Below are 17700 nucleotides of genomic sequence, written 5' to 3'. Positions count from 1 at the left end.
AAAGCAGTTAAAAAGACATAGGGGACCCTGGATTTTTAAATAGGTATAGAGTACAACAGCAAAAAAGTTATGAAGAATCTTCATTAAACACTAGTTTTGCCTCAACTGGAGTATTGTACCCAATTCTGAGCAACACACTTTAGGAAGAATGTGAAGGCTTTAGAAATGGTGCAGCAAAAGTTCACGAGAATAGTCGCAGGGATTAGGAACTTCAATTAAATGGATATATTGGAGAAGCTGGTGTTGTTCTCCTTAGAAAACAGAACGTTAGGAGGAAATTTGATAGAGGTGTTCAAAATCATTAGGGTCTAGACAGAGTGGATAAAGAGTAGATAGAGGAAGGACCGAGAACCAAAGGATGTTGATTTAAGGCACATGGCAAAAGAAGCAATTGTGACATGAGTAAGAACTTTTTAATGCAGCGCATGGTTAGGATCTGGAATGTACTGCCTTACAGTGTGGTGGAAGCAGATTCAGTTGTGGATCTCAAAGGGGATTGGATAAGCAACTGCAGAGAAAAAAATTGCGGGGCTGCGAGGAAAGGACTGGGGAGCAGAACTAGCTGAGTTGCTCTTGCAGAGAGGTGGCATGGACATGATGGACTGAATGGCACGTTCTGCTGTAACTGTTCTATGATTTTGTATCCCAGTGACCTCCAAATCAATGAAGCTGTGAAAGCTGGGTTACTTGTTTATTCTATAACTTCTTAAATATTTGCTCACAAAGTGTCTACATCTAGATAAGGCAGGATATCTTTATGGCCCCTTTAATGATCCGCCTCTGGTCCTGTGGTTTTGGTGGTTTGTTTTCTATCAATGGTGTGGAATGTCCAGTTTGTATAAGCCTTCAAAGTTTAATCAGCATTAGCCTTTCCCTTTCTCAGCACTCAGTTTAATCACAACTCCATTTTGAGGTCACATTTAAGGCAATGCTTGGGCATTTCTTCGACATGTTCATGGAATGCTTAATTTGGGGTACTTTGGGAGCCTTCTGAAAATAATTCTTCTTCCTGCACATCACAGACAATGGTTTGGATTTTATGTAGCTGATAAAAATCATCTGAAGGATTTGGTTTTTTAAAATGTCACTACAAGATGCTTGCCCTTTTGCTTTGTAGAGTGATCTCTGTTCAGTGCTTTTTCTGCTATTATTAACATCATTGTCATTATTTCTGTTTTCATGAAAGGTAGACAAAAATTTCTGCAGACTGTGTCCATTGTCAGCATGGGTGTTGCAATTCATTGAGCTAAGTATTAGTTATGGCCCATTTTTGGCTGTTGGGGTTGGGCTTCGTGACCTGTCCACACCCATTTCCATTAAGGCCGGCGGTATGTAAAGCTGGTGCTACCTTCTCGTTTATCTGATTGTAACATTGATCTAAGCAGTGCCCATGTTGCTTGCTGCCTGAGTATCTGGCCAGAGGCCGAGCAGCAGACACATCTCAAATAGGGTAGCCAGGCTGCTGCACTGAAAGGTAATCTGCTCTTCTTCAAGGAAGCTACACTCAGCGAAAGGGAGCTGCTGCTAGTTGCCTGTACTGACAATGGCTTCATGTGAGGGCTGCACAAAGGAACACCAGGGAGGGGAGGGCCCCTAGGTTCATGGATACAGCACTGAAGGCCTTTGTCATGGAGAGGAGGAGAGAGATCGTATTTCCACGAAGGGGCAGGAGGGTCTCAAGGATCAACCTGAGAAGGGAATGGAAGCAGGTGGCCAGGGAGGTCAATGCAAGGACTGACCCAGAAGACTTTGCAGCAGTGCCATAAGAAATTTAATGATTTCATGCAGATAGTCAAGGTTAGTGAAGACATCTTCGAAGGACCCCTTACCAACCACACCAGCATCTTCTCATTCAGCTCAATGCACCTCACCTGTGTATCACACCAATCTCTCAACCATCAACAGTCCATAGCACTCAAGATTCACGTCTAATATCCAGATACTCCACTTCAACTTCACATGCATTCCAATTATACCAACTTCATACCCAGGTCTTGTTGCTTCTATATACCTCCAGCTATTCAGACACATCACCCAAACACAATAAAACACAATCATTGACATTCTCCCCTCTCTCTAGCAGGATCATGTCTCCCATAACAAGTAGGAACAAAGCGGAACTGGTGGGGGCCAAGAACACCTGCACCCCTTGTGCTTTACAGAGGATATGGTTCTCCACATCATGGGACCAACTGCAACAGAGCCTGTGTCTTCTGACATTGCTGACAACATTGCGCACAATGATATGCTCTTATTTTATGCCTTTTCTCTACTCCCAACTCATCCTCATCCTGCTATCTGACTTAATGTGCAAACTGCTGACGGTGTGACCATGGATCTCTTGCTTTCCTCACAAGCAACATCGCTCACCCCAACCTTCCCCTTTCTAATTTTCTGTTTTCAGACGCCCAAGCCTCCATCTGCCCAGCCACAGCACACTTAGGAGAAAGCAAGAGAGCAACAGCACAGCACTGATGAAGAGGTCCCTACACTTGATCTGACATTTGCATCCACCAGCTCAGATATGGGCACTGCACATGCCTATAAGCCTAGTATAATGTCAGGATCTGTACATGATGAGTCAACAGGCACAAGTGGGCTACAGCCAGTGCAGCGATTAAGGGTAGTAGGGATTAAGGGTAGTTGGTGTGCCAGCTCACTGGAGGGCAAAGTTGCACATGAATTCTGCTACAAGGGATTCAGTTGAGGACTTCAATGGGACGGCATTCGGGATGAAGCTAATGAGGATGCACTCTGAGATGCTGGATGCATTGACAGGCTTGCCAGACAGTCTTCTGCTGCTATCTGGGAGTTTAGAAGAGTCTAGCTTTAAGTTGGCAGAGGACATCACTCAGACCTAGCCCTCTTTGCACAGCACTCTAGCGAATGCCTTCCCAACAAAGGGGACTATGTTGAAAGCAGCTGGAAGCACCATGTACCCCACTCAAAGGCCTCCAACAACTGTAGTGCTAGCTCCACCAACCCTAAGGAGCCAAATTTCTCGGCTAGTAAGTTTTAATGAGAATTTAGCTGGTATTGCTGTAAAATATATTTCAAGCTGTGAACTATAATATAAACCATATCATCACTCGCATGGCAAGTTTCATGCACACCAGCACAGATTCTGTTCAAATTAGTCTCTTTAAATTCGCTGACTAATGTAGATTAACTTAATAACCAACACGATTTATAAGACATCAGAATGTTACTTTGAGATTATTACTATACACATGTTGGACGCATTTATGTGAGGATACTTTGGTAAAATAAATGAATTACCATTAAAATAATGGTCAAAATAATTTCATACAAACATACTAAGAGTTCATATCCCACAGTATGATTTGTAGACTGAAAGGATTTACCAAAGTTGCAGCAGTAAAATGAGAGAATTATTTTATTTTGAGTGTTAGGTATTAAATTTGTCTAAGCAACAAAATGTTTCCTCTGACTGGTGACTCTGATGACTTTGAATTATGACTCTGGGATGAGGAACTGAAAAGAGAACTGCACCTCTGGGAAGACACAGCTAACTGAACCACTGCCTTCCGTCCTCAAGTGAACTTCGCCTTGGGGAGCACATGGCTGCTCTAACCACTGCCTTCAATCCTCATATGCTATGAATTATGGACTAGTGAATTCAGTTATTTGAAATATCTCTGAATGAGTGCACTTCTGGTAAGTATGGACACTTCCTGCTTGCAATGTTATACAAATGGTGCTGGCACCGACTGGATAATGGAAACTGTACACACTTGCTTTTGGATGTTTTGCATCCTTAACTGGTGGTCTTTCAACTGGTCATCATTTACATGGGAAAGTATGAAGCAGTAAAAGACTTAGTTCATTTGTGAGCTTTGAGCAGTTCTGGGCACCACGCCTTAGGTCAGATATATTGGCATTGGAGGGAATGTAGCACAGATTTCCCAGAATGATTTCTGGCACCCGAGGGTTAATTTATGAGGAGAGATTACATTAACTAGGATTGTGTCCCGTGGAATTTAAAAGATTAAGGGGTGATTTGATCAAAGTTTTCAAGATACTAAGGGGAACAGATAGGGTAGATAGAGAGGAATTATTTTGGCTGGTTGAGGAGTCTAGGATTAGGGGTCATGGTCTAAAAATTAAAACCAGACTTTTCAGGAGTAAAATTAGGAAACGTTTCTCCACATAAAGGGTGGCAAAAATTTGGAACTCTGTTCCGCAAATGGCAATTGATGCTAGCTCAATTGTTAATTTTAAACCTGAGATTGGTAGATTTCCATCAACCAAGGGCATTAAGGGATATAGGGCAAAGGTGGGAATATGGAGTTTTGTCTCAGATCAGCCATGATCTCATTGAATAGTGGAACAGGCTCGAGAGGCTAAATTGCCTACTCCTGTTCCTATGTCTTTAAATCCCAAGTGACAAGATGAGCTAATCTTTGAAAGGAGAAGAGAGAGAAATGTCAGTCAGACTGACACATTCTGTGAAGTTTTATCCTGTGGTTAATCATCCTTCAAGAGCTTTAACATTCAAGTGGCCAGTCTATCAAATTCTCGCTTCCTAAGAGTTGAAAAATGGTAAAGTGTTATGACAAGCATGTAATCTTTTTTTTTTAACAATTATAGATGAGCTCAATGCCACTGTTGTCAGTGAGACAATACAAAACAAATCACAGCAAAACCAAGCCAGTGAGATGGGCAAGCTCTATATTTTTTTATTATTCATTCATGGGATGTGGGCTTCGCTGGCTGGGCGAACATTTATTGCCCATCCCTAGTTGCCCTTGAGAAGATGGTGGTTAGCTCCCTTCTTGAACTGCTGCAGCCCGTGCGATGCAGGTACACCCACAGTGCTGCTACAAAGGGAGTTCCAGGATTTTGGCCCAGCGACAGTGAAAGAATGGTGATATATTTCCAAGTCAGGATAGTGAGTGACTTGGAGGGGAACTTCCAGGTGGTGGTGTTCCCATCTATCTGCTGCCCTTGTCCTTCTAGATGGTAGTGGACGTGGGTTTGGAAGGTGCTGTCTAAGGAGCTTGGTGAATTCCTCCAGTGCATCTCGTAGATGGTACACGCTGCTGCCACTGTGTGTCGGTGGTGGAGGGAGTGAATGTTTGTGGATGTGGTGCCAATCTGGTGGGCTGCTTTGTCCTGGATGGTATCAAGCTTCTTGAGTGTTTTTGGAGCTCCACTCATCCAGGCAAGTGGGGAGTATACCATCACGCTCCTGACTTGTGCCTTGTAGATGGTGGACAGGCTTTAGGGCGTCAGGAGGTGAGTTACTCGTCACAGGATTCCTAGCTTCTGAACTGCTCTTGTAACCACAGTATTTAATTGGCTAGTCCAGTTCAATTTCTGGTCAATGGTAACCCCCAGGATGTTGATAGTGGGGGATTCAGCAATGTAATACCATTGAACGTCAAGGGGCAATGGTTAGGTTCTCTCTTGTTAGAGAGGGTGATTGCCTGGTACTTGTATGGCGTGAATGTTACTTGCCACTTGTCAGCCCAAGCCTGGATATTGTCCAGGTCTTGCTGTATTTGAACATGGACTGCTTCATTATGTGAGGAGTTGCGAATGGTGCTGAACATTGTGCAAGCATCAGCGAACGTCCCCACTTCTGACCTGGTGATGGAAGGAAGGTCATTGATGAAGCAGCTGAAGATGGTTGGGCCATCTGAGGAACTCCTGAAATTATGTCCTGGAGCTGAGATGGCTGACCTCCAACAACCACAACTACCTTTCTTTTTGCTAGGTATGACTCCAACCAGCGGAGAGTTTTCCCCCGATTCCCGTTGACTCCAGTTTTGATAGGGCTCCTTTGTTGTGACACTTGGTCAAACGCTGCCTCGATGTCAAGGACAGTCACTCTCACCTCACCTCGGGAGTTCAGCTCTTTTGTCCATGTTTGAACCAAGGCTGTAACAAGGTGAGGAGCTGAGTGGCCTTGGCGGAACCTAAACTAGGCACCAATGAGCAGGTTATTGCTAAGCAAGTGCCATTTGATAGCACTGTTGATGACCCCCTCCATTACTGATGATCGAGAGTAGACTGATGGGGAGGCAATTGGCTGGGTTGCATTTGTTCTGCTTTTTATGTACAGGATGTATCTGGGTGATTTTCCACAAAGCCGGGTAGATGCCAGCGTAGTAGCTGTACTGGAACAGCTTGGCTAGGGGCACATCAAGTTCTGGAGCACAAGTCTTCAGTACTATCACCGGATTACTGGTCTCATAACCTTTGCAGTACCCAGTGCCTTCATCTGTTTCTTGATATCACATGGAGTGAATCGAATTGGCTGAAGACTGGCATCTGTGATGCTGGGGACCTCTGGAGGAGTCTGAGATGGATCATCCACTTGTGGCTGAAAATTGTTACAAATGCTTCATTCAGCCTTATCTTTTGTAATGATGGCTGGGCTGCCCCATCATTGAAGTTGGGGATATTTGTGGCGCCTCGTCCTCCAGTGAGTTGTTTAACTGTCCACCAACATTCATGACTGGACGTGGCAGGATTGCAGAGCTTAGATCTGATCCGTTGGTTGTGGGATCGCTTTAGCTCTGTCTATCACTTGTTGCTAATGCTGTTTAGCATGCAAGTAGTCCTGTGTTATAGCTTCATCAGGTTGACACCTCATTTTTAGGTATGCCTGGTGCTGCTCCTGACATGCCCTCCTGCACTTTTCATTGAACCAGGGCTAATCCCCTGGCTTGATGGTTATGATAGAGTGGGGGATATGCTGAGCCATGAGGTTACAGATTGTAGTTGAGCACAATTCTGCTGCTGTCGATGGCCCACAGCACCTCATGGATGCTTGATTTGCTAGATCTGTTCAAAATCTGCCCCATTTAGCACGGTGGTAGTGCCACACAACACGATGGGAGATATCCTCAATGTGAAGGCAGGACCTAGTCTCCACAATGACTGTGCGGTGGTTACTCCTAACAATACTGTCATGGACAGATGCATCTGCGGCAGGCAGGTTGGTGAAGATGAGGTCAAGTATGTTTTCCTTCTTAAAACAAAATAAAAACAGAATTACCTGGAAAAACTCAGCAAGTCTGGCAGCATCGGCGGAGAAGAAATCAGTCAACGTTTCGAGCCCTCATGGCTCTTCGGCAGAACTGAAGCATAGTTTCAACAAGGGAGAAATATAAATTGGTTTAAGGTGGGTGGGGGGGAAGAGACACATTGAGGGTGTGGTGTGAGCAGATAATCAAAAGATGTCAGAGACAAAAGGGTCAAAGAGGTGTTGAAGGTGGTGGTCTTTGTCTGAGAAAAGTGCTAATTAAGAATGGAAAACAGGATATTCAAAGTACAGCTCTAGTGGGGGTGGGGTGGAAAGACTAAAGGTTTTAGTTTTAGATTTAAAAATAATGGAAATAGGTGGGGAAAGAAGAATCTATATAAATTATTAAAAAAAAAAGGCGGGTGGGGGGGGAAAAGAAACGGGGTGGGGATGGGGGGAGGGGGAGTTTAAGATCTAAAGTTGTTGAATTCAATATTCAGCCCAGAAGGCTGTAAAGTGCCTAGTCGGAAGATGAGGTGCTGTTCCTCCAGTTTGCGTTGGGCTTCACTGGAACAATGCAGCAAGCCAAGGACAGACATGTTGGCAAGAGAACAGGGTGGAGTGTTAAAATGGCAAGCGACAGGGAGGTTTGGATCTTTCTTGCGGACAGACCGCAGGTGTTCCGCAAAACGGTCGCCCAGTTTGCGTTTGATCTCTCCAATGTAGAGGAGACCACATTGGGAGCAACGAATGAGGTAGACTAAGTTAGGGGAAATGCAAGTGAAATGCTGCTTCACTTGAAAGGAGTGTTTGGGCCCTTGGACAGTGAGGAGAGAGGAAGTGAAGGGGCAGGTGTTGCATCTTCTGCGTGGGCATGGGGAGGTGCCATAAGTGGGGGTTGAGGAGTAGGGGGTGATGGAGGAGTGGACCAGGGTGTCCCGGAGGGAACGATCCCTACGGAATGCCGTCAAGGGGGGTGAAGGGAAGATGTGTTTGGTGGTGGCATCATGCTGGAGTTGGCGGAAATGGCGGAGGATGATTCTTTGAATGCGGAGGCTGGTGGGGTGATAAGTGAGGACAAGGGGGACCCTATCATGTTTCTGGGAAGGAGGAGAAGGCGTGAGGGAGGATGCGCGGGATATGGGCCGGACACGGTTGAGGGCCCTGTCAACGACCGTGGATGGAAAACCTCGGTTAAGGAAGAAGGAGGACATGTCAGAGGAGCTGTTTTTGAAGGTAGCGTCATCAGAACAGATGCGACGGAGGCGAAGGAACTGAGAGAATGGGATGGAGTCTTTACAGGAAGCGGGGTGTGAGGAGCTGTAGTCGAGGTAGCTGTGGGAGTCGGTAGGCTTGTAATGGATATTGGTGGACAGTCTATCATCAGAAATTGAGACAGAGAGGTCAAGGAAGGGAAGAGAAGTGTCAGAGATGGACCATGTGAAGATGATGGAGGGGTGGAGATTGGAAGCAAAATTAATAAATTTTTCCAGGTCCCGACGAGAGCATGAAGCAGCACCGAAGTAATCATCGATGTACCGGAGAAAGAGTTGTGGGAGGGGGCCAGAGTAGGACTGGAACAAGGAATGTTCCACATACCCCATAAAGAGACAGGCATAGCTGGGGCCCATGCGGGTACCCATAGCCACACCTTTTATTTGGAGGAAGTGAGAGGAGTTAAAGGAGAAATTGTTCAGTGTGAGAACAAGTTCAGCCAGACGGAGGAGAGTAGTGGTGGATGGGGATTGTTGGGGCCTCTGTTCAAGGAAGAAGCTAAGGGCCCTCAGACCATCCTGGTGGGGGATGGAGGTGTAGAGGGATTGGACATCCATGGTGAAGAGGAAGCGGTTGGGGCCAGGGAACTGGAAATTGTTGATGTGACGTAAGGTGTCAGAGGAATCACGGATGTAGGTGGGAAGGGACTGGACAAGGGGAGAGAGAAGGGAGTCAAGATAACGAGAAATGAGTTCCGTGGGGCAGGAACAGGCTGACACGATCGGTCTGCCAGGACAGTTCTGTTTGTGGATTTTGGGTAGGAGGTAGAAGCGGGCCGTCCGAGGTTGGGCGACTATCAAGTTGGAAGCTGTGGGAGGAAGATCTCCAGAGGAGATGAGGTCAGTGACAGTCCTGGAAACAATGGCTTGATGTTCTGTGGTGGGGTCATGGTCCAGGGAGAGGTAGGAGGAAACGTCTGCGAGTTGACGCTCAGCCTCCGCGAGGTAGAGGTCAATGCGCCAGACAACAACAGTACCACCCTTGTCAGCGGGTTTGATGACAATGTTGGGGTTGGACCTGAGAGAACGGAGTGCAGTGAGTTCAGAGAGAGACAGATTAGAATGGGTGAGAGGAGCAGAGAAATTGAGACGGCTAATGTCACGCCGACAGTTCTCAATGAAAAGATCAAGAGAAGGTAAGAATCCAGAGGGAGGGGTCCAAGTGGAGGGAGAATATTGGAGGTGGGTAAAAGGATCCGTTGAACGGGGAGAGGACTCCTGCCCAAAGAAGTGAGCACGGAGACGAAGACGGTGGACGAAGAGTTCAGCATCATGCCGAGCCCGAAATTCATTGAGATGAGGGTGTAAGGGTATGAAACTAAGTCCTTTGCTGAGCACTGAACGTTCAGCATCGGAGAGGGGAAGGTCAGGGGGTATAGTGAATACGCGGCTGGGGCTGGGATTGGAAGATGGGGTGAGGACGGAGGGACAAGCAGGGGTGGAGGGTCCCCGATGGGTGTTGGAGTCGATGAGTTGTTGGAGCTTGCGTTCCTTAGCACTTGAGAGAAAGAGAAAAAGTTTCTTGTTGAGGCGACGGATGAGGCGAAGAATAAAATGAAACTGGGGGCACGCGCAGCTTTGAAAAAGGGTGCGGCGGTGCTGCTGGAGGGAGAGGTCGAGTGTGTTCATATGGCGGCGCATGGCACTGAGTGTGGATCTCAGAATTCCTTCTTGTTGGTTCCTTCACCACCTGCCACATACCTAGTCTAGCGGCTATGTCCTTTAGGACTCGGTCTGTCATGGTCTACCAAGCCATTCTTAGTGATGGACATTGAAGTCCCCCACCCAGAGCATATTCTGCACCCTGGCCACCCTCCGTGCTTCCTCCAAATGAAGTTCAACATGGAGGAGCACTGATTCACCAACTGAGGGACGGCGGTACCCAGTAATCAGCAGGAGGTTTCCTTGCACATGTTTGACCTGATGCCATGAGACTTGGTATGGTCCAGAGTCAATGTTGAGGACTCCTAGGGCAACACCCTCCCCATTGTATACCACTGTATCGCCACCTCTGCTGGGTCTGTCCTGCCAGTGGGCCAGGAGATACCCAGGGATGGTGATGGTGGAGTCTGGGACATTATCTGTCAGGCATGGTTCCATGAGGATGACTATGTCAGGCTGTTGCTTGACTAACCTGTGAGGCAGCCCGCCCAATTTTGGCACTAGCCCCCAGCTGTTAGTAAGGAGGACTTTGCAGGGTCAACAGGGCTGAGTTTGCTGTCGTCCTTTCCGGTGCCTAGGTCAATGCCAGGTGGTCCCTCCGGTTTCATTCCTTTTTGGGGGCTTTGTAGTTTGATACAACTGAATGGCTTGGTAGGACATTTCAGAGGGCATTTAAGCATTAACCACATTGCTGTGGGTCTGGAGTCACATGTAGGATAGCAGACTTCCTTCCCTAAAGGTGGGTTTTTACAACAATCGACAATGGTTTCATGGTCATCACTAGACTTTTAATTCAAATTTCACCACCTGCAGGATTCAAACCCGGGTCCCCAGAGCATTACTCTGGGTCTCTGGATTACTAGTCCAGCAACAATACCACTACGCCATCGCTTCCCCCACTGCCATTGTTCGATAAAACTCACCAGGATGCTATCAAAGATGAAATTTATAGTTGTGAGAAGAAACTTGAAATACTATTGTTATTCCAACAGAGGTAGAAAAGGAGAAGAGGAAAATTAGTAGGCGATTTTTAAAAAAAATTATGAGCAGTTTGATATAATGGATAGGGACACAATAGTTGGGCAGTCAGTGACAAGGGAACAACAATTTCACCAGGAGAGTGAGGAGGAAGTTAACTATGCAGCGACCTATTAGAGATTGTCTTGGTATAATTGAGGTAAAGACAGCTGCATACTTTTATGGCAAGATTAAATAAACATTTGAGGCAGAGGAAAATTAAGGGAGAGAGTATGATTAGTTTTGGATTGTTCTAGCAAAAGAGCTGCAGAGACTCAGTGGGTTACATGGCTTCCTTCTGTTTTGTAAACTTGTATAATTCAGTACGGACTAACTGACTGATGATGGAAACAACAGGAGGGCCTTTCAGTACTGCCTTAGTTCAGGCTGAAGGGGCTGGCTGCTCTTCAAACTGGAGGTGTTCAATTTGGAACTATCCCCGGACGTATACTGATAGGAGATAGGTATCAGGCCAAAATAAAAATGAAAACTTTTCATTAAGAATGTGTTCTGGATGTATTGAAATGGCTTGACCTTTATTTGTAGAGAACAGGACATTTCTATTTTCAACAACCAGCACTTTATGGCTCATTAGATGATGAACTGCTACATGAACATATTAGAATTGAATGCCAACCATTTGATACTATCAGTTCCAATTCTCTGGGATACTATTTTGCCTTCGGATAGAGAGACAAAGGCCAGAATTTTACGGCCCTATCGTGGTGGGGGCGGGGGCATAAAATGAGGTGAGCCATTCTAAACTCTATTGACTTTAGTGGGAACATAAAATCCTGCTGCAGGTAGCAACCGTGGATGCTTTCCACTTCAAAAGAAGGGACTGAAGATTGCAGGATCCTTTGAGAGACCCAAATTCAGTTACACCTGGGGACATATATCTTTGACTGAGCTCTTTTCACCTCCTGTTATAACATATAGTTTGAGTGATCTTTGAATGAATTATACGTGGTGAAGAATGAAGAAAAAGTGCTAACTGATTGTGCAGTTTTATTCTTCAAACATCTTCTGTTGTTTTGAAAATAAAATAAGTCAGAATGCTATTTCCCTCTTTTAATATTGATCACCCTAAATGTTTCACTGTTCTCCCCCCATTATAAATAGCAATTACGGAAGCAAAGCCACTGTCCTGTGCTCCAGGGGGAGTGAAAATAGATGGAACCTGTCAAGGTAAAGAAGGATTTTGTAATCTTTTTAATCTCATGACTAAATAATAGTCTCTTTTATGTACATTTTGAGTAATGAGGTTAATCCAACTGCCAGATCTCTCAAAACATTGCTCTTGGTAAGCAAATGATGCTCTGAAAGACCAAAGCATCATATGATGTAATGCACATTTATTATTTTGCTACCAAGATGAAGATTCTCTTTAAAATTGCAAAGCCTGATTGCTGTTAAGTAAACACAGGGTGAGGTCATTCACAGTTTAATTACAGCTTGGAGGAAAAAGCTTGCAGACTGAAATTCGGGCTCTAAGTTAGAAGAACCCAAGATGAAGGCCCTTGATTTCTTTCTCTTTTGTTAAGATTATAACTGAGAGTCAGAATTTTCCGAATTACGAAAATATTTGGCCTTTGGGCCCATGTTTGGGTACTGACTCTGTTCTCAGAAGTAGCCCACCTTTAATCTTCTGGAAGGTGGCTAATTAGGACCCAACTCTGGGATTTCCGTCCAACCAGGGACGGTGGGTGGCCTGAGGGGGCGGGGGGGACGTCGATTCTGCGTGTCCCATTGCAAGGATGGCTGTCACTTTGCCTTCTGTGAGAATGCTGCTGAGGGGAATGCAGCAGGAGTGGGATGGAACACAATGGAATGCATCCAGTCTGATGGGCGCAGCTGCCACTGTATCACCACCGACAACATTGGAGACATGAGTCTCCAGGAGCTGCTCATGCCTCTGCCAGCAGGAGACATCAGCCTTGCCATTTTTTGCTATTAAAGGTTAGAAAACCTTGAACTCTCAAAGAATTATGACCTCCTGCTATGGAGCCTCTTCCTCTGAGTTGCCGAGGTGTTTTCACAGCGTGGGGCCTGTGCGATACTAGAAAAATTGCAAAGTAGGTGGAAGATTGAAGATTAATTGCCTAATTATCCACTTCAATAGACTTCCCACTGTTTCCGGGCAGGTTGTCGACATTGGACTCAGCCTGGCCTCTGGGATAAGCAGCCAGAAGCAGGAACATGTCAACAAATCAGCCTGGTCTTCCCTTTAATTTGTCTAATTTTGCTTGTCTCCACCCACTGCCCTCACCCCACCCCCATTTCCAAACCAACCTCGAAGGGCCAGGAAAATTTCCCCCATGATGTCTCAAGTGTAATGGATGCATGCTAGACTAATGGGAGCTATTATAGTCCTTGGATCTACACTGCTCAGATGAGTATTGTGCAGTGGGAATCCTGGTGTGCCCATGACTTAAGCTCCTAGATAGATAGGTCTTATAATTTTATGTATAAGAACACAATCTGATGGAAACAAAGTGTGCATCATGTTAAATTGGAGATACGCTTATAATGTGCATTTTTTAAAGTGATTATCAGTTTGAACATATTAATTTTTGCATTTTAATATATTTAAAATTATTAACTTCAAAATCTATTTAATGAACAATTTTAGCATATATTTAAAAGATTAATTCCTTTCATTGCTGTACATTTTTTACTATTACACTCTTTAATTTACCATGGCATTGCACATAGGGAGTCAAGAGCAGGGTTCACTTTCATATCAAGCAGGATTAGTGGTAGAGTGATGAACAAACCAAGGCAAGGAAAGGGAGAGGGGGAAAGAGAAAGGATAGAGAGGGAGATGAGGGCTGGAGCAGAGAGAAAGGGGTGTCTGGAAAGGAGAAACAGCAAATGGGAATTCACCTCAGCGGGAAGTCTGAGTGCAAACTTTGCTTCAACAGGAGAGGGGGGTAATTTTGCTTTGGCTGTGGGTGACAGGATGTGATTTTTACCTCAGTGAGGATGGGGAGGTTCAGAGTGTGGATTTGCATAGTTGAAGTTCTCACCAATGAAAATCAGAACCATCTATCCCCACACCATTGGCTGAGCTTTGCATGCAGCAAACAGCTTATCAGAAGATCAAAGGTGCACTTCCCCCAGTGTAAGCGTAGCATTACAGATTTTCCATTAAATTATCTACAGCATGTGAGATTCTGCCAGTGTTGCTGGGCCTTTGAATGTTTCATCTTTTACATAAAATGAACGTGTTTATCATCACATCAGTTTTGTTTTTAAAGCGAAAATTTAAGAATTACTTTTCATTTCCAAATCCTGCAGCAGATTAAATAGGGCAAATAGGTTCAACGATAAAGTTGATTAATCTGGGGCTATGGGAAGATCAGGCCTGATCAACCTTTTCTCATTCTTACATGAGCAAAGTACAGCAGATGCTGGAAATCTAAAATGTAAACAAAAATCTATGGAAATATTAGCAGGTCTGACAGCATCGGTGGAGAGAAACAAAAGTTATTGATTCAGGTTGTGACTTTTCATCACAAGACAGTCTTTTTTTGCTTGTGCTTTGCCCAGTTAGAAAAAGAACACTGGACTTGTCAACAACAGTCCATGTCGACAAATACTTTCATTAAAAATGAATTGTTTTATTCAAAAGTAAGCAAAATGAAATTAAAGAAAACTAGAAATATTTTTATGAGGGAACTAAACATTTTTGCCAACTATCCAGCATATGATAACCATTTTGCATTCTTATTTTGTTAGCTCAGCCTGAGATTTGGCTCAGTATAGAGTGGGATTACAGAGGCATGGTGACCTATAAAATTGGTTCACATATTTCTTTTCTTGGTAACATTACATTACCAACAATGAATATGGAACTGTATGGTTTTAGTTCTGTGAGTATAAGGTTGGATCACTTTGTGCACCTGGTTGGTTACATACAATCCAGGTGTTTCATGCACTTGTTCCTTCCATTTCCTGTGCCTGGAGCATTGTGCTTGTTCAGAAATTAAAGGGTGGAGATTTTGAACAGGACGTTTATCTTTAGACAGCTACAATTGTAAGGGTTCATTTATATTGATGTTTCAGTTTAGAATGAACTTTCCTAATCAAGCCCAGGAATAAAAGGAAATTAAGTTAACATCAGAACGAACCAAATTGGGATAAAAAACCATATAGTCTTTTATTCCAATGTGTTGTAGTGCTTGCTGGACTGCTTTGAAACAGATTAAAAATAAAGCAATGACAGAAACGTATTTAGTGGTGCAAATGCACTCTCATAAAAGTGTTGATTATAAAATAGTGTTTCTACTATTGAGTGTCTTAGTTTGTCACCTGTAAGCATGCAAGCAAAATTATTTATTAAATCTATGAAAAAAATTGATGTGCAAAATATTGAATTCTTTTCCATTGCTATGATTTATTATTTTTGTTGAAGGGAATCGTAGTGAATAAGAAGTTGGGGAATTATGCAGAAAATTCAAATAGATATGTAGAGCTAACCCAATCTGCAGTTGCTTTCTGAGATTAGGAAAAATTGCAGGGAAAAGCTTTGTGCTGTCTCTGATCTACAACAACAATAACTTGAATTTATATAGGGCTTTTAACATAGTAAAATGTCCCAAGGCACTTCACCGGAGCACTATCAAAATGGTTTTGACACTAAGCCACATAAGGAGATGTTAGGGCCGATGAACAAAAGCTTGGTCAAAGAGGTAAATTTTAAGAAGAATTTTAAAGGAGGAAAGAGAGGATAAGAGGTGGAGAGGTTTAGGGAATTCCAGCACATAGAGCCATAGCAGCTGAAGACACGGTGGTCAGGGGTGGAAGCTCTTGGGGATGCTGAAGGGGTTGGAATTGGAAGAGCAGAGATATTGAACAAAATTATCAAACTGAAGGAGATTAAAGATAGGGAGCGGCAAGGCCATAGACAGATTTGAAAACAAGGATAAGAATCTTAAAATTGAGATATTGCTTTACTGGGAGTCAGGGTAGATTAGCAAGCATGGACGGTGGGGTATGTTGGGGGAAAGGTTGGTTGGGGTAATGGGTGAATGGGGGACATGGTACAATAGAGCTTTGTATGACCTCAGGCTTACAGATGGGAAGATTAAGGGAGACCAGCCAAGAGTGTGTTGGAATAGCTAAGTCTAAAGGTAATGAAAGTATGGCTGAAGGTTTCAGCAGCTAGTGAACTAGATAGGGATGGAGTCGGGTGATGTTAGAGGTGGAAATAGGCAATCTTAGAGATGGGGAAGATATGTGTTAGGAGCTCATCTCAGGAACAAATATGGTACTAAGGTTACAGAAGTCTGGTTTAGCTCAGACAGTTGCCAGGGAAAGGGCTGGTGTTGGTGGTTAGTGAATGGAGTTTGTGGCAGAGACCAGAGACAATGGCTTTGGTCCTCCCAATGTTTAGTTGGAGGAAGTTTTTCTCATCTTGTGCTGGATGTCGGACAAGCAGTCTGACAATTTAGAGATAGAAAAAAGATTGACAGAGGTGTGATGAGCTGGATGTGGCCTGTGTACATGTGGAAACTGATATTGTTTTCGGATGAGGTTGCTGAAGAGCAGTGTGTAAATGAAAACAGGGGGTGGGGGGTGGCAAGGATAGATACGTAGGGGACACCAGAAATAATGGTGTGGGAGCAGGAAGAGAAAGCAGCTGATTTTCTGGCTATGACTGGATAGAAAGGAATGGAATCAGGTGAGCGCAATCCAACCCAACTGGACAACGGTTGAGAGGCTTTGGAGAAGGATGATGTGATCATTCATCTGAAGGGCTGCAAACAGGTTGAGAAGGGAAAAGATTTCTTATAAATCCACTGAAACAGACTAAGATGGTTTTATTTTCAAACAGTGAACAAAAATATTTCAAACAAAAGTTGCTTTGCTGTAATAATTCTAGCACCAGGTCCCAACCTAATTCACATGTGCAATAGTTTCATAGACCCCTAACATTACTTTAGACTTGCTAGGTACTTTATAAATTTGTAGAGATTTATTATTTAATGTTTCAAAAATTAAGGAAACTTGATTGTCTCTTCAAAACATTTCAAACTTAGAGGGGGTGCTCTCTGCATGCTTGAAAGCACACTAAATACAACTTTCTCATGGGTGTTAGAGTTGTTTACACTAGCAATTCAGATGAAGTGCAGTTGACTGTGAGTTGCATCGTGCAGTGAATGGTCTCAGTCCAGTACTTTTATAACTCCATTGCCCTACAGGTAAAATTAAAAGTAATTTTTATATTTACTGACTGCCACTGTGAACGTATCAAAACAGGACCTGCTCCTCTACTGTGTACAATGGGCAATAAACATATTGCAACATCTAGAACACAGAAAAAATTGACAGAATTACAGCATGCTTGCCTAAAATTGGAAACAGTAAATTTTTATCTTTACAAGTGACTGGTAGTAAACTTGAGACCACACTTTATTTTTCCTCAAGTTGCATTAAGTAGCTTAACTAAAATCTCCAGTTGGTTCTGCAGCTCACTGTAGACTTAAGTTATACTTGGAACTTAAAAGAGCACGATAAGTTTAGTAGTTAAGCTGAAATTTTCCAGCGCCTCCCACCGGCAGGATCTTCTGGTTCCGCCGAAGTCAACAGATGTTTGAATGGCTCGCCAGCCATTTTCCGGCCCCGCCTCAGCCATGACGGAGGCAGAAAATTCCACCATTAATCACCGCTGCTTAACCATATGTAACTTTGCTTAAGAGAAGTTGTACAAGAGTAGATTTTGGTCAGCTCCTGTTTATTGAGGCAGCC

At 44.0% G+C, this 17700-nt stretch overlaps 1 protein-coding gene across 2 annotated transcripts in view; it reads left to right on the top strand.

Annotated features, from left to right (window-relative positions):
• Positions 1-17700, top strand: part of LOC144686786 (von Willebrand factor D and EGF domain-containing protein) — a 309526-nt gene that overhangs the window by 66449 nt on the left and 225377 nt on the right. For both annotated transcript variants that reach the window (XM_078552492.1, XM_078552491.1), the window contains exon 4: positions 12070-12135. In XM_078552492.1, coding sequence (XP_078408618.1) covers positions 12070-12135 — 66 coding nt within the window. The remainder of the gene's footprint in view (positions 1-12069; positions 12136-17700) is intronic.

This window comes from Cetorhinus maximus, chromosome 11, assembly GCF_964194155.1.
Source record: "Cetorhinus maximus chromosome 11, sCetMax3.hap1.1, whole genome shotgun sequence".
Taxonomy (NCBI): domain Eukaryota; kingdom Metazoa; phylum Chordata; class Chondrichthyes; order Lamniformes; family Cetorhinidae; genus Cetorhinus; species Cetorhinus maximus.
This window is presented reverse-complemented; position numbering and strand designations above follow the sequence as displayed.